The following is a 22,979-nucleotide window of genomic DNA, read 5'->3' on the forward strand; positions in this document are numbered from 1 at the left end:
GATTGGCTGAGGCTCAGCCAATCGTTCCCACAGCAAGTTGGGTTCGGGATCGCGGAGCCGGGACGGAGCGTGAAAGGTGTGCGGGGAGGCTTGCTGCCCCAGTGCTCCGGCTCGAGCCTGTCTGGGGGGCCGCCCCGTCGTACTGGCCATCCTCCCCGGCTCGTGCTGACAGTGGCAGCCTCAGCAGCGTGTCGGAACGACAGCCGCGAAGTGAGGGGAGAGCAGGAGAAAAGACGCCAGGGCGGCTCTGGGTTCATCACTTTTTGTTTTCATATGCAGAGAGACACGAACATTCTGACGTCCAGACGACAGAAGGCGGCCCTGGCCCAGCCCCTGCCCGCGTCAGCCCTTCCCTGGGCCCACTGCTCCTTCTGCTCCTTCTCCGTTGAGTGCTGTGGTGCCTGCTACCACAGGAGAGAACGTGGTCCTTCCCTCCCATCATGTGGCTCCATCTTCGTCCTCTTGCGCTTCTTCCCACGCACAGCTGTCATCACAAGTCATCTGTTGATATTTAATTATTAAATCTATTTTACGCCAGGCACCCATGGCGCACATCTATCCAGAAAGCTGAGATCTGAGTATCACAGTTCAAAGCCAGCTTGGGCAGGAAAGCCCATGAGACGTTACTTCTAACAAACTACCAATAAGCCAGAAGAGAAGCTGTGGTAGAGCTCTAGCCTTGAGCAAGAAAAAAAAAAAAAAAAGCTAAGGTTTAGTGCCCAAGCCGAGTTCAAGCCACAGGACTGGCAAAACAAACAAACAGGAGGAAAAAAAACCAACTCTATACTAAACTAGAAAATCAACACAGGGCTGGGAAGGTGGCTCAGTGGTAGAGCGCTTGCCTTGCATGCCTGAGGCCCTGGGTTCGATTCCTCAGCACCACATAAGCAAAAAGAAAAAAGCCGGAAGTGGCGCTGTGGCTCAAGTGGTAGAGCGCTAGTCTTGAGCTGAAGAGCTGAGGGACAGCGCCCAGGCCCAGAGTTCAGGCCCCACAACTGGACACCAACACAATGCCTCTTTTCTTGCATATATGTTGTTTTTCTAAAGCTTTTACCTTTTCTGTTTTTTTCCTATAACCTATTTCCCTCAACTTTCCAATATGTCTATTGTTTATCTATTTGACATACACTCAAAACTTCTCAGCTTCTTTCCTTTCGCCCAGGGAGACTTGTTTTTGGTGCGTGGCTATTGATATGAAGTGAGCCTTTGCTATAATCTTGACAGACTTGACTCACTTCTCTTTGGAACCCTGTTTCCTGGACCATGTGTCTTCTCCTTTCTTGTCTTACTGTCTTGCTTGAGTAAATCCTCTGGTAGCTAGCTTCCCAGAAAAGGCCCACATGAAGTGACCCATTTTACCTATGCACTTGAAGGTTGATACCTATGTTTGGATGGAAAAAGATGCATGCTCATTCTCCTGTCCTAAGGGATGGGCAGTAACTGTGACCCAAACTTGTCCACCTGGGCATCTCATACTCAGAAGAAGTTCAGGTGCTCCTCGTTCAGAATTTATTTAACAGCAACATCAGAGTTTTTTTTAACTGCACTCAATGGTAGATTTGATTTATGGAAATGATCAAAAGTTACTTGGAGGAGAAGACAGACATATTTAAGCAAGGCCTTTTAAGAATGTTGAACGGAATACTGTCCTACATGTTGCTCTGGGAGAAAAAGGTCAGGTAGGGGTGGATTTTTAAGAGATTGAATCACATTTTCTCTTTACACCAAAAGTCCTAATCAGTTATGTAACAACCGAACTTATTTGGCTGGAGTATGCCTTTATTGAATAGCTCCACCCCCATCTTCACAGGACCCAAACTTCCACAGGCCATCCCAAGAGAAAGGTTGAGATTTGTGCTAAACCTGGTAACAGATTTTGGCCAGAAACTGTTTCTGAAAGCACATCTCTTTCCACAGCCAGAGTGGTAGGGCCAGCAGCTCCCAGAGTGTGACATCTTTCCCCAGGACATGGAGAGACTTGGTGACCTCCTAGTTTGGACAGTCCCACAGATGTTAGAGGAACAAGCAAAAACGCTCTTATTTGTGATTTTGACATGTGCACTTTTTCCGGATCTGGGGAATGTTGTAATTTTCCAGTGCAAACTTTGACACATTGTTTCTGGGTCACAGAGAAAACACCACCTTTCATCCCCAATTACTGTTTTCCTCAAACCCATGCTATTTTTGTCCAGAACAAATGCCAAGCTTCTGATTTCTCACTTGTCAGTCGACTTTATGGTGAAGAAAAAACTTCTTTGTGTGTGCTATTGGGGCTTGAACTCAGACCCTGGGTGCTATCATTTAGCTTTTTCCACTGGAGGTTAGTGCTCTACCACTTGAGCCACAACTCACAGATCTCAGCTTCTTCAGTAGCTAGGACTACAGGCATGAGTCACTAGTCCCAGGCTGATTTCTTCTACTTCTTAAGGCAGCTGGGAGTAGACTAATTTAGACACAGTTAAGATTAGTGCTGCTGCATGCTAGAACAAGTTGCAACATGCTGAAAATACTCAGAACCTGGATTCTGTACTTCATATGTTACAGTGTGGAACAAGAATGTGTAGGTCTCTTGAAAGAACATTATACCTCTATATTGCAAAGGTAAGAACTCTTCTACTTCTGAAAGCTAGACAAAAACAGTCTTGACAGGATTCATTTCATTTACCTAAAAGTTTTGAAAGCTGTTTTTCAGCTGATTGAAATTTATTTAGTAATCTGATAATTTGGTGCAGAGGATATTCAAGTTTTCCTTCAGCCAGTGCCAAGTTCACAAAATAGCTGCATGGGGGCATACTTCCTGGGTTGAGGGATTTTTACGTGTTTGTGTATACCAGTCCTGGGACTTGAACTCAGAGCCTCAGCGCTACCCTGAGATCTTTTAGTTTTTGTTCAAGGCTGGCATTCTCTCACTTGAACCACAGCTCCACTTCCAGTTTTTTGGGTGGTTAACTGGAGATAAGAGACTCACAGACTTTCCTGTCTGAGCTGGCTTTGAACCTTGATCCTCAGGTCTCAGCCTCCTGAGTAGCCTGGATTACAGGGGTAAGCTTCTGATGCTGGGCTTCTCCCTTGCTGTATCTGCTTTCTTTTTTGCTCAGCATTCCCAAGGTAAGTTTGTTTTATGGAGTGTACTTTTAGTCTTGTGTGTAGAATAACCACCAAATTCAAAGTCATATGGATGCTTTTTTTTCCCCTTTAGAGACATTTACATGTAGATCTATGGTCACTTTTGAGTTTGTGTTTATGTAACAGTTCAGTGCTAAGTAAGCCATTTGTTGGGGGACATGTGGATCCAGTTGTTTGAATATCATCATAAGCACTGAGGAATCATCAACTTCCTTCAACATTTTAATTTTTATTTACTAGTTATTTGGCAGTGCTGGGATTTGAACTCAGGGCCTCACACCGCTAGGCAGGTGCTCTACTGCTGAGTCACACCTACCAGCTTCAATTTTTAATTTTGCTTTCATTGTATTTAGTTATTGCCACTCCTGGAGACTGGACTGAGGCCTGATGCTGTCCCTCAGCTGAGAAGCATCTCATGGACTTTCTGTCCTGGCTATCTTCCAACCATGATTCTCAGATGTTAGTCTCCTGAGATTACAGGCATGAGCGACCAGTGGCCAGCATCATTTTAATGTTTAACAGGTGAAGAATTTGAAGCCAACAAGTACACAATCTTTTAATAAGTCGATGACAGAGCCAGGCTCCTGCTGAGACCATACCATTCAGCTCTGTGACTTTCCGCGGCTGTGTGCTGACCACTGAACTCCCCAGCAGCAATGGCATTGTTACAGCAGAAGTGTACAAACCAAAGAGGAACTTGCCCATAAGGAAGGAGAGGAAATGTTCTTCAACTGCCCTGTTTCCAGGAAAGTCACAGGAACTTGATATCTCTGACAAAAAACAACAAACCTCAAGGGTGTCACAAAAGAAGAAATTGACAAACAGAAGTTTAGCAAGGGTTTATTCTAGTAAGCCAGGATCAAGTAAGGAGACAGAAAAAAAGGAGGTAAGGGAAAGCACTTCCTTCTAGGAGGTAGGAGCAGGGAAACCAAAAAATGGTGGGGTTTTGCCTTGGGTGTTTCCTGTTTTCTGGGCAGGGAATGAACATGCTCCTGACTCTAGGAGCCCCCAAATATCAGTGAGACTTGAGTGGCTCTATCACCAGAACACGGTGAGTCAGGTCTTGGGGTAAGGTCATCCCAAGCACAGATTCAAAGGAGTGAGTTTCAGGACTTTCATTTGTCAGGCTTGACCTTTGGTTTTCTGTCTCTACCTGCTCTCAGCGCTCACAGCGCTGACACGGAGCATCTTTATACCTGGGAGGCAGGTGTGGAGGGGCCTTGCGCTTCCCCAATCCAGCAGCTTTACCCATAGAAACTCGGGGAGGAGAACTGGCTGCACAGATTCTTTAGATATACTTCCTGGCTGCTTTCATTTCTGAGTCTGGCCGCTTGTCAAATACAAAATCTGCGGCCTCAAAACCAGCCATTTGGTAGTGTAAACTTTAAATACACATGGAGACCAGTTTAAATATATTCACACTAGTTATGTTTACCGCAGCGGGCAGGGCTCAGTGCAGACTCCCATTGGCAAGAGGCAGACAGTGTTGGGACACAGGAAGATTGAAGAGCCAACGAGTCCCCAATGTCCTGCAGATCCACACCTGGACCGGGACCTGGTCTGCCAGGCCTGAGGCTGTCTGGGATCCTAGGGGGCCTGGCCAGCAGTGACTGCGGTGTGTTCACCCCTCTCCTCCCTCCCAGAACCTGGCAAACAGAAGCTGGCCTGCCTCCCAGCAGCGTGCTGTGAAGCTGCAGTCCTGGGGGCACTGGGGTGTGAGCCTCAGGGCTGCTGGTTCAGTCAGAACGCCAGGGCAGCGGGCAGGGCAGCACACAGCGGCCAGGGCAGCGGGCAGGGCAGCGCGCAGCGGGCAGGCAGTGGGGCCGGGGGTTGCTCTGTTGATGTTAGGGTCAGGTCGGCTCTAACGTTCATGATCTCAGAACCCTCACTGGTAAACTGGGGCTCATCACAGCGTTGAGCTTGCAGGGAGGTTAGGATTTAGAAGTTCACCGTGTGACGTCCCTTTCGTCACACGCAGCTGGTGGTGAGCACTCGGATTATTAGACAGAGGGCAACCTAAGGGCTGCCTAAATGCTGCTGTGCGGACTCCCTACGTGGGCCCCCTAATTAACTAAAAAGTAGGTTTCCAGTGTGGCCTCCCTGCCTCCATTCTGTGTGCCTCTGCCGTAAGCCACTCTCTCAGGAGGGACAGGATTTATGGACACCATGCTCACAAGGAGAGATGGGGGGAAAGGGGCATCAGAGCCTCCCAGGACAGAGGACATGTCTCCAGAACCGCCCCCCACCCCCAACAAGGACTGACACCATGGCCACCCTGACTCCCTGTGGCTAGGACTATTTATTTAACTCTTTACACCTTTAGCACCCCCAGATCTAATTCCTTGTCTAAATCAAAAGCTCCTACCTGCATCTTGAAGGTGGCTGGAAACAGGCTGGAAGGCTAAGGCCAGGCCACATGACAAACCTCCTTAATAATGACCTCCTCTCTGCTCGTCACCACCACCATATCTCTACGTGGTGTACACGGGCAAGTGGTCAGATCTGATGTGATGCCCCAGGAGTCTGGGCCTAAAGTCAAAAGTCTACAACTCCCAGTTCAGTTACAAGAGACTGAAATGCCACGGGACCGTCTCAATCCACCATCCCTGATACATCTGCTCCTTTCCCAGCTCTGGTGATTAGTTCATCCTTAGACAGAACAGGGTCTCAGTTTTGCCTTTTATTTCCCTTCCCTTAGGAGACAGCAACCACAGTCATTAAAAAAAAAAAAAAAAAACAACTCTATTGCAATAATGATTTTAAAATAGATGTTATTTACCTATTAATATTTATTAAGCATTATTATTCAATATTAAAGTATGAAGAAAATACACAGTGGCACTTAGAATTATATTTTAACACAGAATGCTAACAGCAGACACAAAAGGGCAAATATATGAAACCAGATAACAGTAGACTGCAAATAACATGAATGCATCTTGTATAAACTTCGATGTGTTGGCCTAATCCATGATACTAATGGGATTGGGGATATTAAATGTAAAGTCAATAATTTGAATCAAACATTAAGTGGCCAAAAATAATTTGTGGGGAAAGGGACATTCAATATTAAAAATATCAACTTTTTTCTCTATAAATATAATTCATATGGCTGTTTTTCGTAAACTTATCATTCAAGACTTTTTCTCTATAAATATAATGCACATGGCTCTAAGGTTTTATTAAAAACTTACCTTTCTAAAATAGCCCTTTGAAGCCAGGTGACTTGAGTGGATGGGTGGGTTGGAAGAGAGGGAGAGAGTGATAAAAGAAAACCATTGATCAAGAGGCATTGAATTCATAAACTGACATGTTGAATTGGAACTCCTTTGTATAACTAAAGATAACAAAAAATTAATTTTAAAAATAAAATAGCCCTTCAAGAGCCCCCAAATCACATGTTAAAACAATTAGATAATGTTAATGATGAAGATGGCATACAAATGAAGCTAAAAGTAAACTATCTTAGCAAACTGTAAGGAACAACTGACCCCTGCCAGTAAAGACTGAAAACCACTCACTGCAGGAGCGGGCATTATGAAATCACACGCTGGGTTTGAACCCTGTCTAGGTCATTTAGTTGCTGTGTGACACTGGGTAACCACTAACATCTCTGTTTCTCAGTTTGGATTTGTGAATTGAGGACAATAGTTATGAGGTGGTCATACAGTTTAAATTAGTTAATATACATGAAGGTCATGGACATGGTCAGGAACACAGGTAAGCTACTTTGGTTATAACAAATGCATAATGATACTTTAAGTATGTTATGGATACAGGATGAAGAATAATTGATAACATAAATAACATGTTTAATTGGGGGTGGGGGATTAAGTTGAATATAAATCATTGCTAACCCATAAATATGGCTAAAGATCCAAAACAAGTCCATGTCATATACTAAAGTAACACCAAAATAAGTCTAATCAAGAGTTCATCAACAGTAGGATGTGTTATTACTTTAGGAACTATTGAAAAAATACTACCGTTGACTCTAGCGGTCTTAAGATATAATCTAATGTCAGATAAATCAAAATGTAGTCGGGGGATGCATCTTAGAATGAACGAAATCCTGATATAAAGCCTGGACAGTGGTCAAGGAGTTAGATGGCAGAAGAATTTGTTTAAAGACAAGAATGTAGACCACTGGATTCTCCTAGTGGCTTCTCTGGGGGAGCTCTATTTCTGGACAGGAGAATGGCCACCCTGGTTCAGGCCCAGTGGGAGCAGAGGTGCGAGCCGGCCAGGAGCAAATCCCTCAGGCAGTGCCAGGAGAGGCCACTGTGAGTCACCTTTGCCTCTGGAAGGCTGGAGAGGGTTTAAAGAACTGATAGCAACAGCAATGCCTTTGTGCTTCTGACCATATAAAGTATTTATCGAGCTGAATTCCAGGAAATGGAAAAAAATTGATAGCAACAGAATGTCTATTCCAAATACTTATAATCAAAAACCCTAAACACTGGTCAGATTTCAGATTCCTGGTGGCAATCTGATCATCTGAGAGTTCTTCGAATAATTCGGGGCTGTGAAACTTCCTTCCTTGCCCCATCCCTAGCCTTGCTCAGGTCTCCCTACAACCAGCCCCACAGTGCACAGCTGTTCAGCTTTTGGGAAGTATGGAAATAATTAGCCAATTGGAAACCAACTTCGTCTAAGACCCACCTTCTGATTAGGATTATGATTTTAGCAGACATCTTTATCGCAGTAAGAATGTCATACAAGGTAAAATGTAAAAGATGGAAACAAAAGGAATTGCTCTTAAAGCTGAATACAAGATACTATGTGTAACTGGCGCTGAGCAACTATGTCCGAATCTAAGTGCCACAGACAAGTCTGATCCTCAAGGTGCAGAGCCACACCCAGCCTCCAGCCTGACTTGCCGCTGGCTCAGCAGCATCCCCTGATGTAAGATCCCAGACCTTGCACACTTCTCCCCCACCTCCACCTCCTGTCCTTGGGCAGCTTTGGATCCCAGTAGAGCCACAAAATGGAGCCTGATCTTTAGGTGAACCGAGGGTTCCATTGAACTGTTACACAAAAATGAAGTAGACGTCAGATGTACTGTTGATAAGACTGGGGGATTGTTGCAATAGTTCCTTATCCTCAATATGATGAGGAAAATCCCCAAACAACACAGAAAGGCCTATCCAGAAGTCTCAGCGAACCATGGTTTTCCTAGGTGACATTTAACCAGTGGCTGAGATAAGGAATGACAAAGATGGGTAAGGAAGATCTTTGAAACTACCCTTGCTGGGGCTGGGAAGGTGGCTCAGTGGTAGAGCGCTTGCCTTGCATGCCTGAGGCCCTGGGTTCAATTCCTCAGCACCACATAAGCAAAAAGGAAAAAGCTGGAAGTGGCGCTGTGGCTCAAGTGGTAGAGCGCTAGCTTTGAGCTGAAGAGCTGAGGGACAGTGCCCAGGCCCAGAGTTCAGGCCCCAAGACCGGACCCCCCCACCCCACAAAAAAGAAAGAAACTACCCTTGCTAAAAGCAACGCTGAAGGTCTGAGCTCAATACTTCATCCCAGACCGTGATTATCTAAAACACTATTTTTCACTCTAACTACATACCTCAATTTTTGATCCCAGAGAAAACATGTTCAGCATAGGTAAGTTATACTTGAACATTTTCAGTATTCTAATGTAAAGTGCAGGAGTGAACCACTTTGATTCTATAATTAACATTAATTTATCCGATGGGCGCCTGTTAAAGACTAAACAATGGGTTTATGTCACACAAGTAGGCGAGAAGTAAACATCACCTAGAGCTGATCAAGATGGGCTATGGATGCCCACCCAGGACGTTTATTGAATAAAGCATAGGACTCTTTCTGGAAAAATTACTAGAAGTAGAAACAGACTAGCTTATCAGGGGCAGACAGGTGACAGATAGGGTAAGCCAGTAAGGAACTGCTCAGACCCAGTAGTAAGGTATGTCACACTTGATACTATAAGATGCCACAGGATTTCTGGACAGTTTCCTAGGGTGGTTATTCTAGTTTATTTTGTATCTGTTTTATTCCCTCCTTTAAGTATTCTGTAACTGTCCATAGGCTCTCTGAAATCTAGAGCTTGGCCTAAAGAGCTGCATTGAGTTTTTTTACTCTGCTGCCCTGGGGAAGGGGGGAGGGTGTTTATGGTAAAAAGGGTGGTGACAACACACAAAAACAAACAACAACCACCACCACCTCAGGGTACAAAAAAGACTGAAAGGAACTCAAGACAAAACATAGTGGTTGAAACACACACACACACACACACACACACACAAACTAAAAAAAAAGTCTTTCAAAATAAAAGTGGTTTAATTTGCACTGAAAAACAATATGCAGCCTACAAACTCTCAGAAACACAAATTAAAAGGTAGTTACAAGTGTCAGGAACTATGATAATTCTGAAAATAACAATCTTTTTATTAGATACCTAAGACCATGCTGTAAGACTTGAAATGCCAGGTCATGTAGAGATAAGTTACATGCTTTTTGCTATACATTTGGACTCTTACCTAAAATTTCATTAAAAGAACACTTCATTCTAACTAATTTAAGTTCTACAGCTACTAAGAACACATTACACTGGTGAGGTGAACACATCTTTTTTCCCAGCTGACTGCACGCCGCTGTTTCTTCTTTACTCCCTTATATTTGGTGAGGAAGCCAACCATGAGAAGCTAAGCAATTGTCAGGAGAAATGAGAAGGAAGCACTGTCGGGTCTATGGACAGGGGACTAAGGTCTAGAGCCCTTGTTGCCTTGAAGAAAAACGAGGTAAATAAGTATAAAATGTTAATATTAGAAAATGATGGTGAATGAAACAATTATTTCTAACCGTTTCTTAAATGTAAGGGTCATCTGTAAACTGTTTTCATGTTTGAACAATTCATGTTAATAGGCTATTCATGTTTGCTAGATTCCCAACAAAGCAAGATACAGCCTCTAACACACACGTCTGGCTAAGCAGCACCCCCAGTGTTTGGCAGGAGAAGGGCAAGGACTGCATGCTTCCCTCTAAGCCAGTGACCTGGCCCCAGCAGAGAGAGAATATTGTGTGTGGTCTGGAACAGCACCCTTGTCTTTATGTAATTAATTATTGTTGCTAATTTAGATTGGTCCTCACTTCAATTAGATTTTTTTTATGAATTTTGATGATACTTCCCAAGGCCATGATGGCTCATTCCTGTGACCCCAGCTACTCGGGAGGCAGAGACGAGAGGTGAAAGGTTATCCTTTTTACCTCTGCCAGGGCAAAATGTTAGGAAAAGCCTATCTCACCCAACAAGATAGGTATGGTGGCACATGTGTATGCAGGAATGATGTATGTCAGAGGATCAAAGTCTAGACCAGTCTGGGCAAAAAAAGGAAGACCCTACCTGAAAAAATAATTAAAGCAAAAAGGGCTAGAGAAGCAGCTCAAATAGTAGAATATCAGCTTGGAAGCATGAGGTGCAGAACTCAACCTCCAGTACTGCCTCCCAAAACAAAAAACCATCTCCCTCACAGTTTTGGCACTATAGATGGCCATTGCTAATGGCGCCCCAGCTGCATGATGGGGAAAGCCACGCACTGGGAACTGCTGTTTGACCTTTGCACGTTGCTCTCTTCCTGGGCTGATGACGGTGGTCCAACTCTCTCCTGAGGCTGGATGGTGACAGCAGCTGCAGTTTCCCGTCAGCCCCAAGATCACAAAATGACTCCAGTATCGGAGCACTGGAGCCTCCCATGAAATCTCTACTTGCACCATCTATACCTTGTCTACACTTATCAAGGTGAGATCCCTAAGTCACAGAACATTTGTAATTGTTCTTCCCTCCTGGCGGGCCTCTGCATTATGCTTTATTTTCCAAAAAAAACCTCACTGCACTGGGCAACCAGAATATTTAGTGCTCACTCCATGTCCACAGAGGCCCTGCTCAAAAAGGACTCAAAGCCAGGTGTCAGTAGTGCACACCTGTGACCCCACCTACTCAGGAAGCTGAGATCTAAGGATGCAGTTTAAAGCTCACTTGGACTTCAATTAATCACCAAATCATCTCCGTTAATCACCAAATAATAATAATAATGATGATGATAATGATAAAAGCTGGAAGTAGAGCTGTGGCTCAAGTGATAGAATGCTAGCCTTGAACAGAAAAGCTCAGGGGACAATGCCCTGACCCCGAGTTCAAGCCACAGGACTGGCACAAAAAGAAGAAGAAGAAAAAAGATTCCACCCCAAGCTCTAGAAATGTCTTCCAATCTCCACAAAGGCCAGGGTCAAAGCTGTCAGGATGATAGAGCCCAGGCTGGGATGTTACTCATTTTATGAAAAACTTCCATCATGTAGGTGACCAAGGCTACTTCCTAGCAGTTGTTCTAGATACTTAACTCATATTTGATAAAACTAAGTGGTAAGAATATTAATTCCGTAAGTAGGAAAAACTCTTCCCACAGCTGGCTTAATACTAGTACACTTTGAAAACTAATTTTTTACATACCTTAGACTGCATCTTCTGGAGATCTATCTATCTCAAGGACGGCATTTTCTTCCTAGGCACGAAAGGGTTTAAAATTACGTAAGATCTTAAAGTCTCTTTCTACTTAATCAGTCTCAGCCAGGGATTCTCAACCTTGGTAGAGCGACGAGCCATTTAAAAAGCATTCAGTGCTGGCTCACTGTGAACTTCAACTTTTCAGCTCATTTGTATAATCATGGCCAAGGTTTAAGCTTGAGTAGGGAATGACAGGGGGTAGTATGACCTGGAGAATTACCTAACTGTTTCAGATGGGCACTGAGGCCTTATCCCCACCCCAAGCAAAAAGGTACCCCACTGGCTTCTACCCTCCTTCAAGGGTCAGCAGGACCTGTGAGGTGGGGGATAAGAGGCTGGGCTCCAGTCTCAAATGCTGACCAAAAAATTCACCACACCTTCTTTTCTACCTCTTCCCCCTTAAGTCATCCACCATAAGACAAAGGGAACAAGAGCTCCTCATTCTCTCTTTTCCTGGCCACTACTGTGATATGCTCAAGATTTAGCCAGGAACTCAGGGATTTTTAAACTATGGGATACTTCTAAAGAGGCTGAGAATTCCTGGTGTAACCCAAAATTATGTGGTCTTAAACCCTTTTAAATTTAGTACTTTAGCCAGAAGGAAAAAAAAAAGATTTAATTTCATTCCAAAAAAATTCTGATTAGTATTTGTAAGAAAAAAATTAGTCACATATATTTCACTGTAGTACTACAGCATGCAAATGATCCAGAACTCTCAAGAGAATTTTAGCTCAAATTACTTAGGCAATTAAATTCTAAGCACTATATAAATAAAGCTCTAATACATCATGTGAAGACAAATTTTCCTTCAATAGTGAAATGTTGTTTCAGTTTCCGTATACTTAAATTTCCCAGCATAGGAGGGCTGATCCTTAAGCATTTGGCACCATGCAAGTTGTCTCGAGTGAAAAATACCAACAGCTTTGTCATTTCTGGGCTTGTCCAAAGATAAGTGCACAGGCAGCACCCTGTCAAGAGGAGCAGACCTGCCTTTATATGACACACATTAACACATCTCCCTTGTGGTTTACAGTGGGGGCAGACTGGTCCATAAAATATAAGACTCTACAGCAAGATTCAAGCCCCAGGTTTCTATCCATCTTTATCCTGCTTAAAGCAGTGTGCATGTGTGCATCAGTCTGGGCAGTGTGTTATAAATAGAATAGATACACATAAACTGGCATACAAACTCAAAGAAATTATGGTGACTCAGTAACCCATCTGTACTGTCATTTCTGTATCAGTCAGAAAAAGCAAACGTCCAGAATGTTCCGTAATAGATTGCTGTTCTCCAGGACCTGGATCATCTGGCCTGCTCAGCTACAGAAATGCACAGCAAGATGCTATGGCACCATTGAACTCTTTGTCAGAGATGCTAAGAGAAAGCACTGGATGGCATGGAGACTTTAGAGCCACGTTCTCTCAGAAACACTTGTGGGGGTGGCTGGAACACTTCTGCCAACTCTATGACCTGTGAGTCTTTACCAACTGCTGATACATGACAAAAACAAACACACACATTACTTCTTTATTTTTAATCAAAATGATTCATTTACCATAGGGAATAAAACTCCATGAGTCAGAATGACATGCAACTTTTTATTGTTTTCTAAATCTACTTGTACATTTAGTACTCCAGTATTAATTTCACAAACAGCATGAGAATGTATCCTCCAATGAGGAAGAAGCTGCAACTACTCACCTGAAAAGGAAAACACTGACTCTGAAATATTACAGCACATTGCAAACTAATAAATATCATAAATATTAAAATGTTAACACTACAATTTATAAATGTCAGTAACACCTTGCCTTTGTTAATGCTAAAACATTTGTGAAAGGTCATGCAAAGTAAACTATAAAATGCTCCATTGTACTCAAACGTCAAGGCAGTGACACACAGAAGAGCAACTCTCAGCACAAGGCCTGGTCAAGTAGGTGAGCAGCACACACACACACACACACACACACACATGGTTCTGTCTAGGTAATCACACAGCTGTGACCTCACCATCTGCAGTCCCACCTGTGATAAGATATACTGCTAGAACTAATTCTACATAATAAGCTATGTGAAAGTGACAAACAATTTTAATGCATGATGGCAGGGACCTCTCTAGCCTACATAATACCGAAATGCAATCATTCTCTTAATGTCTGTGAACAATAATTGCAAAGAATAGGGTTTCACGGTCACACCAGTTATATCTTGTTTTTACTCACACTGTTTCATGCTTTTCAATGTTCAAAAAATGTACTTCCTCTTTTAATAATCCTTCCTCACAATTAACATGCTGATTTAGGGGGCAAATGCAGCTGGCACACTCTGCCCTAATATAGAAGACAATGATTTAGTTCTACCCAATTAAATATTTCCTTGTCTTCGTCACTAATGTTCTTAAGTAAAAGTTTCTTCATACATCATTTCACAAATTACCCATATCTGCTTGATTCTGCAGAGGAAGAGTTCATGCTTGGGTCTGGGGATACAGCTCAGTCTAGCATTTAGAAGGTCCTAAACAGGATTCAGAGTACCACCAAAAAAAAAAAAGGAAAAAAAAGAAAGAAAAAATTCCCCCCCCCGCCCCCCAACTCTTGCTAAGATCCCTTAGAAAAGCTGGGCACACAACTTAAAGAGTTACCGAATGAATCGTACTAATGGTAAGGCTAGCCCAGCTAAACTGTTAAATTACTCTGGGTATTGCTGACTTTCTTAAAGCCCTCTTCAGTAAATATTTTCTACTTAAAACCTTTTTAGTCATCAATTTGTATATTATATAGAATATTGGTTGTCAATTTACAATTAATTCACCCTTAAGTCTCTGGCTACTCCAAACACATAAAAATTCCTTTTTTTTTTTTTTTTTTGCCGGGGGTGGGGGGGCGGTAAATGAGGTTTGGGCTCACCTTGCTAAGCAGGTACCACAACTCCATGCCTAAAACCTGTAAATTCTTATCTAAACACCTTATGAATGAATTTGCTTTTGTTCCATCTCCCCCAGGTGTGTGTTCAATAATTGTTCTACAAAGGGGATCCTTAGGTTTTTCTTTTGCAAGTTAAGCCCTTTATACTTAACAAACCAGCTCTTTCTGATTTATCTTTATACTTACATGATGTCTCAACAATTTTATGGAGTTATGTGCCAATGAAAAGCATAATAATGGTAGTGAGGTTTATAAACTCCTAATGTATGAAGGCGGTGGATGAATTCAAAATTCAGGACAATTTTGTGATAGGGCCTAACATTCCACCACTTCTACTTGTTTTCCTTAAAGAATGCTTTCTCTTTCTTCTCCAAAGCCTGCACTATCAGAAGGGGCTACTGCATGGAGCTCAGAGGCATCTTTCGAGAGCCTTGTGTAACTCGAACGTAGGCTTCGCTTATGTGTCAAGCTTTTTAGATTTTCATTCTGAATAGTAGTTGGAGTGGGCCCGGGCATCAACATGACCTGAGAAGACTCTCTAATTCCCTCCATCTCATCAAAATGTTGATTGGGTCTTGTGGCTGGAGCAGTATTGTTGTTCAGAGTCACAGTACTGGGTGTTCGGTTCAGATTATATGTCTTCTGGCACGCAGGCCAGCTCTCCTCAGGACTGCTGGCTATCAGGCTACATTCTGAAGGGCTCTTCTTGTCTTCTGAGCAAATGGACATGCGAGCTATGATTGGATCGTGCAGGCCGCTCAGGCTGTGTGGCATTCCCCGCTTCCCAGTGTGGGTGTCATCTTCCAGCTCTATGAGATTTGCCTTTTCAAGCTGGGAACCATCAGCGGCTTCATTGTGAAGAGAGTGATTGGGAGAACTTTCATTAGATCTCACTCCTGAATCTGATGAATCCTTTTTGTCAAGGAGAGCATCTGACAAGTACTCTTTTGCTTTAATGAATGTCCTAATAGGCTCAGCAGTATGTTCTGGAGACTTGGACACTCTCTCAGCTTTGCCTTCCACTTTTTTATCTTTATCATCTTTGAGCAGTGGAGTATTGTCTGACTCTTCCGTACCTGATTCATCTTCATCGCTTGGAAGTTTTTGATAGCGCAATCCACCTCCCTTAAGCTTCAGATCTGTCTGGAAAAGACTGGACCTTTCTGAGGATTTCTTGCCTGGGAGCAGCTTACTGCCTGACTGGTCAGACTTTTCATCTTCTTCAGTAATAGGGTCCAGGGGTGAGGCATCATTAGTGGAAACGCCAGATGATGAATAATCTATCACATCCCCCCTTTTCATTAAGAACGACTTCCTCCCATCATCTTGCTTTGGCTCACTCTCCTTCCCCTTTTCTTGCTCTAGATTAGAGTGAATGGAGCCCCCTGATGAGCTCTGACCCATGTAATATGTGCTGTGGGGAGAAGATCTACCACTGATTGTCGCCGACCCAGTGCCCCCTTCTAACTGAGACATCTGAGCAATATATTCTCTATAAGCATCTCTATATTCAGCCTGCACCTTATCAGTAAGCTTTGATATTTCAATACTGGAATCCTGGGAATTGAGACTCGAAAGACTTGGGGTTCTGCGAGTTTGTGACTGTGAAGACAGAAAAAAAAAATTAAGAATTCAAATAAGCAAAACCAAAACAACCAAAAAAGACAAATGCCAGCTTAGGAAGTATATGTGTACACTAACAATTTTAAAAAATCATCAAAATACCAAGATCTTTTAAAATAATTCTACCTAAACAGTTTAACAAAAAAAAAATGTGAACTTTTAAATAGAACTATTGTTATTATAAAGCTTTATAAAAATTTTAAAATTTGGTAAAATTTAAAAGTAAAACTACAAATTATATTAAATCATTTTAGCACTTATTTTTGTTTGTGCTAGGTGCTGTCCTTGAGCTTTTTTTGCTCAAAGTTAGTACTCTACCATTTAAGCCACCTCCACTTTCAGCTTTTTTTTTTTGGTGGTTAATTGGAGATAATTTTCTCACAGACTTTCCTGCCCAGGCTGGCTTTGAACCACAATCCTCAGATCTCAGCCACCTGAGTAGCTAGGATTATAGGCATGAGCCACCGGCGCCCGGCTAAGCACTTGCTTTTAATAACTTCAAAACTTAAAAATTTTTTTTTTTCCGGTCATGGGGTCTGAACTCTGGTCCTGGGTGCTGTCCCTTAGCTCTTCAGCTCAAGGCTAGCGCTCTCCCACTTGAGCCACAGCACCACTTCTGGCTTTTTCTGCTTATGTGGTGCTGAGGAATTGAACCTAGAGCCTCATGCATGCAAGGCAAGCACTCTACCACTGAGCCACCTTCCCAGCCCAAAACTAAAATTTTATGTAAGGCAAAATTTACTTTCATTGATTAAAAAAATTACCCTTGGGGTGAATATGATCAAAGTATATTTAATACATGGAACTGACACAGTAAAATGCTTTTGTACAATTAATATACATTATGAAAAGAAACGCACCTGGAAGGGAGAAAGAATTAAGACATATCTCTAAAATAAAGCACTCAACTCCTTCAAAATATGATTTAAAAAAAGAACCTGTTCTAACTTGTATGATATGATTCCAATTCAGATCAAGACAATATACTTAAAAATGCCAAAATACCCCGAACACACACACACATACACACATATTTAAAAAGGTTAGAGTGCAATAGAAAAGATAAATAAAAGATAGATAACAGAAATAAAACCATGAGGCCAGTAGCTGGTTCCTAGTTAAGAGTGAAATTAAATAAGAAATTAAGTTTTATTTTCAACATGAAGTTTTAGGATTCAAGTTGCCATAAATCTTTGAAGAGCTATTAGGAATAAGCAGTACAGATTAGGAAAAAGGGAATGGGGAGAAAGCACCAGGAAAGTATAAGAAAGGATAAGAAAAAGGCTGAAACTAGGACACAGAAGCAAAGAAGAGCCTTCCCCTTGAAAGGGTCTCCTGGAATGCAGTCAAACTAGAAGGACTGAGCTACCCACCACATGAGCAATGCAGCTGTTCTCAAAAGCAGTGCGTTTTATATACACCTCGGTGGCAGGGGATTCACAAGGTTGAAACTCACTCCTGAGAATTTCATGATGTTATCAGCCTAACCGGTCTTATCTACAGAGTGCACGGTGGCCTTACTAGAGTCACACACAAATGATGTCACACCAGATTCAATGCAGTGGTACATAAGGACCCAGTCATCTAGGAAATGTGCAAAACCATGCCATCCTCACTAAATTTTGTTAATAAAAAATTATTTTCTCTCTCCTTTTTTTTTTTTTTTTTTTTTGTCGGTCATGGGGCCTGAACTGTGGGCCTGGGCGTTGTACCTCAGCTTTTCAGCTCAACGCTAACACTCTACTACTTGAGCCACCATGCCACTTCCAGCTTTTTCTGCGTATGTGGTGCTGAGGAATCGAACCCAGGGCCTCATGCCACCTTCCCAGCCCTCTCTCTCTTTTTTTTGTGCTGGGGCTTAAACTTATGGTCTGTGTTCATAGCTGCCATTGTACCACTTGAACCACAGCTCCACTTCTGGCATTTTGTTGGTTAACTAAAGATAGGTTTCCTCTCTGGACTGACTTCAAACCTCAATCCTCAGGTTTCAGTAGCTGGAATTAACAGGCATGAGCCACCTACTAAAATGTTATTTCTATTAATATGTCATTTGTTTATTTTTAAATACATAAATACCTAGAAAAATGTTCAGTTTCCATTTCTAATACAGTAACTAGTTATAATGAAACTTACACAAGCACTTGGCACTGGTGTCTCACACCTAGAATCCTAGCTACTCAGAAGTCTGAGATCTGAGGATTATGCTTCAAAGCCAGCCCAGGCAGGAAAGCCTGTAAGACTGTTATCTCCAAAGCCAGCCCAGGCAGGAAAGCCTGTAAGACTGTTATCTCCAATTAACCACCAAAAAGCTCGAAGTAGAGTTATGGCTCAAGTGGTAGACTGGCAACCTTAAGCAAAAAAGCTAAGAGACAGCACCTAAGCCCTGAGTTTAAGCCCCAGTACAGGCACACACACAAAAAAATGAAACAAAAATCTTACATCAGCAAATGTTCTTTGGGATTCTCAATAATTTTTAAGACAGCTAAGACTAAAGGGCAGTTTGAGAACTGCTACTACATAAAGACTGTGCTTTCTGTCATGATGGGATGGAAGCACTTGGTACAGTGTAGCCAAGAATGAGGAGTGATTGGCACATTCAAAAGGAATCTAATGGAAATGAATAACTACTACTGTTGAAATGGAGATCAAAGCTTACTTATTGTGAAAATAAGTAATTTCATCTTAAATCATCAGTTATTTGATAATAATAAAATGGATTCTCACTTTAAAGAAATAAAGTAGCAGAGTATAAATAAAGAAAGTGGACAGTATGGAAAAAGAATGAAAATGTTTTTACCGCCAAACCAAATACCTTAAAAATGAGGCAGACACTCTGCTTCCAGCGTACAGCCCTCCTTTAATGCAGAGGTCCTTGCAGTTTACTTTAGTAAATTTCCCTCCCTCCGTGGTGCACCCTGTGCTTACTTCCCTTGCTTACTTTCATTTTATTCTCCCTTCTTCTCACACGTCTTTCATTTCTGTTCATGCTGCTCCCCTCTCCTCCTTCTTCTAAGAACATCCCATGGGAGATACTACCTGCACAACAGTAGATGACAAAAGGGACACAAACACCCAGAAAGAAAAGAGGAAAGGAAGAGGGAGGGAGATGGCAAGAGACAGAGATAGAGACAGAGACAGAGCAGTACGTGGAGTGTGTGTGTATTGGAAAACCAAACTGCAAGACTGGAAAGGATAACATTGGCTATGTATTTTAGCCAATGATAACTGAATTTTCTAGCAAACGGTGAAAGAAAGGTAGCACTTACCATATCCTAACTTGCCCACTTCCTGCTTACTCCATGCTGCTGCCCTGGGTTCTCAATTTAATAAACCTTACCTTTTCCTCAATTTTCCTGACTGGCCCTCTCAGGTGAATGAACACATTCTTACCCAGGTGAGTACTCATTGTTTCCTGAATGACTGTTTTACTGCACTAACAGCGTAGCAGCGAATTGCCCCTATTCAGTAAGACAAAAAATGATGCTTAATAAATACCTGCCAACTTAGATTACTGTGGCGTGGGGCACCTTCATCTAGGCCAAGGGTATTCAGTTCTTCAAAACTGAAGTTTAGTGTGTAGGGAGCTTGGTTGGAGAGCTCGGTGTGTGGCAATTCATTGTGTGAAGACCGGCGAGCAGATTCACCATGAGGAACCGTGGCGCTGGTGTTCTCATTAAGAAAACGTGCATCTTCAGGAACCACCTGGCTTTCTGCATTTCTCATTTCTAGAACCTTAGCAAAAGAAAAAAAATCTCTATAAAGTCACATTTAGAAACTTTAGAGGTTTAAAAAATATAACATTATAATGGAAATAAGAAAGCATACTCCCTTAAGTAAGTTTCTAATGAATTTGCATTATATCTTTTTTTTTTTTTTTTTTTTTGGTCGGTCGTGGGGCTTGAACTCTGGGCCTGGGTGCTGTCCCTCAGCTCTTCAGCTCAAGGCTAGTGCTCTACCGCTTGAGCCATAGTGCCACTTCCGGTTTTCTGGTGGCTTATTGGAGATAAGAATCTCACAGACTTTCCTGCCTGGGCTGGCTTTGAACCATGAGCCTCAGATCTCAGCCTCCTGAATAGCTAAGGATTACAGGCGCAAGCCCTCAATGCCAAGCTGTACTGTATCTTTTTATATTTAATTTTAATAATACTAAGAAAAAAGTAGTGTCAGAAATAATCATATATAGAACTACTATATTGTTATTTTAGTTTAAAAATGAACTTGAGGACAAAAGAAAATGCACTTGGAGGGTGTCAAAGAAACCCGAGCTGGAGAGTAATATAAGCTGTAAAAGTGAATTTAAGCAGGAACTATTGTAATAGCTCAATGTAGAACAGGATGAACAAGGACAAGTGGGAATTTATACCCAAGGAGTAGGGTGAAGATCAGCTACAGGAGAGTCTGACTAAATCTATTTGCCAGGACTCTTGAAGACAAAACATGTGGGCAGACATAATCTAGAAGTAGTCAGTGCACAGGAGGTACTTGATCAGATATCAAGGGTATTTGTGTTGAGGGAAGGGGTTCTTTCTAAACTACATAGCAGTAGACACCAATCTACGGCATCTATGGTGTCTGTCTAGGACAGACACTGAAGGCTGAGGTCTAGACAGCTCAGGGGCCTAGCTGGAGCTAGGTCAAGGACAGAATCTTTGTCAATACAGAAAACCCGTGTGTGGTCACTTCCTCAGATTCTTGAATGAAATGCCCCAGCACAAAGACTGCCTAGTGCTGCTATGTACATCCTCCATGACACCTGGTATACACAAGTATAAAATTAGTAGAGAAGATTTTCTTTTTTTGGGAGGGGTCATATTCCTGTTTATTATTATTATCTTTAAGTAGCTGTACAAAGAAGTTCCCATTCTTCAAAACAGTCTATGAGTACAAAATGTCTGACAACATTGTCACCCATCTCTCGTCACCATCCCTTCTCTCACTGTTTTTCTTTGAGATTAGATGATTACATAAATTTTACATATTTCACAGTATTGTGGAATAGTGATAGAGTCACAAACACATTTTTAACTTTCACAAGGCAAATTGTCATTATCACGGTCTATACAGTGTGTGAATTCTATGAGCTTTGACAGTACAAGTGATTTTTTCCACATCAGGTGATGGTTACATTTCTTTCCTTTTGCTCAGTGTAGGCTATTCCCACTTATTCTGTTCCTCCTCTGGCTTCCTTCTGTTGCATGCATATATCTACCATATATATGGTCTAGAACATGGAGTCATTTAGCAATGATATGACAAAACAGGTGGCTGTCCTTTGTTTCTTGAGTCCTGTTACTTTGCCATATCTTCTTGTATTTTGGCTTTAGCATCCACATATCAGGGAGACCTTGTGCTGTTTGTCTCTTTATTATTGCTTACTTCGCTCAAAATAATCTGCTCTTCTTCCATCCATTTCCCTGCAAATGCCATTATTTTGTCCTTTCTAATGGCTACATAATATTCCATTGTATACAGGTACCACAATTTTTAGATCCACTCATCACTAGTGGGTTGTTTCCAAATCTTGGCTATTGTGAACAGTGCTGCAATAAACATGGATGTGCACTGTGTCTTTGCATACTGGTTCCTGTTGCTCAGGGTAGACGCCTAGGAGTAGTGTGGCTGGGTCATAGGGGAGGTCTATATTTAGCTTTCTGAGGTACCTCCAGACTGTTTTCCAAAGTGGTTGCATTAGTATACATTCCCACCAGCAGTAGGGTTCCTCTTTCTCCGCATCCCCTCCAGCATCTGTCGTTGGCTGACTTTAGTATGTGAGCCATTCTGACTGGGGTAAGGTGGTATCTCAGTGTTGTTTTTGTTTATATTTCCTTTACAGCCAGGGATGATGAACATTTCCTCTGTGTTTCCTTGCCATTTGTATCTCTTCTTCTGAGAAGTCTCTCTTTAGTTCCCTTGCCCATTTCATGATTGGTTTGTTAGATTTGTGAGGGGTTAGTTTCTTGAGTTCCCAGTATATAATAGATATTAGACCCTTGTCTTGATATTTTGCTGGTAAATATTTTTTCCCAATTAGTTGGTTGTCTTTCTAGTTTGGTTGCTATTTCTTTGTCTGTGCAGAAACTTTTTATTTTAAGGTAGTCCTATTTGTCCAGTCTCAATATGAAGATTTTCATATGGACAAGTATCAGCTTAGGCCAGGACTTACTGGTTCTAATTTTATAAAATGTTATAAATAATTTTATATGTTATAATAAAATCTTTCTATAAATGCCACAAGATTATAAATATCTTACTGTGCTTCTGAAAAGGTGCCAGTCTCCAAAATTCATATTCATCTCTTTCTTCAGCTCATCAATGTTGCACTGAGCTAATACACGCCCATTTATGTTTGCCTGCATAAAAAGTACAAACAAAATCTAAAATATTCTGAATTACTACTGATTAAAAAGTAGTTTTAAGGAAGGCATTAAAAACTAGGAAAAACTAGCTGAATTTGAACAACATATGCCACTTTGTATTTTTTCAAGTGGAAAACACTCAAGACAAATCACTCTTCAGGGACCAACACATATGCTAACACTCCCAACTATTTCTAAAACCACTTACTCCAACATGGGTACAACACAATGGCTTGTTTTTCTTTTTTAATCTTAGAAAATATTAACATGAACTGGAAGAAGACAGTAACGCCTGTCTTTGTGACTGTGTTGGTTCTAAATGCAGAGTGACAATGACCCAATTCTAATAGATAACTTCAGCCACAAAGAATGGCCAGCACCACTAACTTCCCAACCTGTTAAATGCACACACACACAAACTGTCT

General features: G+C 41.9%; 1 protein-coding gene across 13 annotated transcripts in view; it reads right to left on the bottom strand.

The window, feature by feature from the left end:
- Positions 1 to 5,909: 5,909 nt before the first annotated feature.
- LOC138838615 (kinase D-interacting substrate of 220 kDa) overlaps positions 5,910 to 22,979 on the bottom strand; it is a 106,404-nt gene continuing 89,334 nt past the window's right edge. For 9 of the 13 annotated variants that reach the window (XM_070038013.1, XM_070038011.1, XM_070038009.1 and 6 more), the window contains 3 exons: positions 22,450 to 22,548; positions 19,694 to 19,930; positions 13,236 to 16,177 (listed from right to left, as the gene is read on the bottom strand). In XM_070038013.1, the coding sequence (XP_069894114.1) occupies positions 14,921 to 16,177; positions 19,694 to 19,930; positions 22,450 to 22,548 (1,593 nt within the window). In that variant the 3' untranslated portion in view covers positions 13,236 to 14,920. Of the gene's footprint in view, positions 9,875 to 11,596; positions 11,649 to 13,235; positions 16,178 to 19,693; positions 19,931 to 22,449; positions 22,549 to 22,979 lie in introns of those variants that run through there. The other 4 variants (XM_070038018.1, XM_070038016.1, XM_070038017.1 and 1 more) reach the window with 1 other exon arrangement.

This window comes from Dipodomys merriami, unplaced genomic scaffold (assembly GCF_024711535.1).
Source record: "Dipodomys merriami isolate MVZ:Mamm:240054 unplaced genomic scaffold, mDipMer1.0.p SCAF_285, whole genome shotgun sequence".
Classification (NCBI taxonomy): domain Eukaryota; kingdom Metazoa; phylum Chordata; class Mammalia; order Rodentia; family Heteromyidae; genus Dipodomys; species Dipodomys merriami.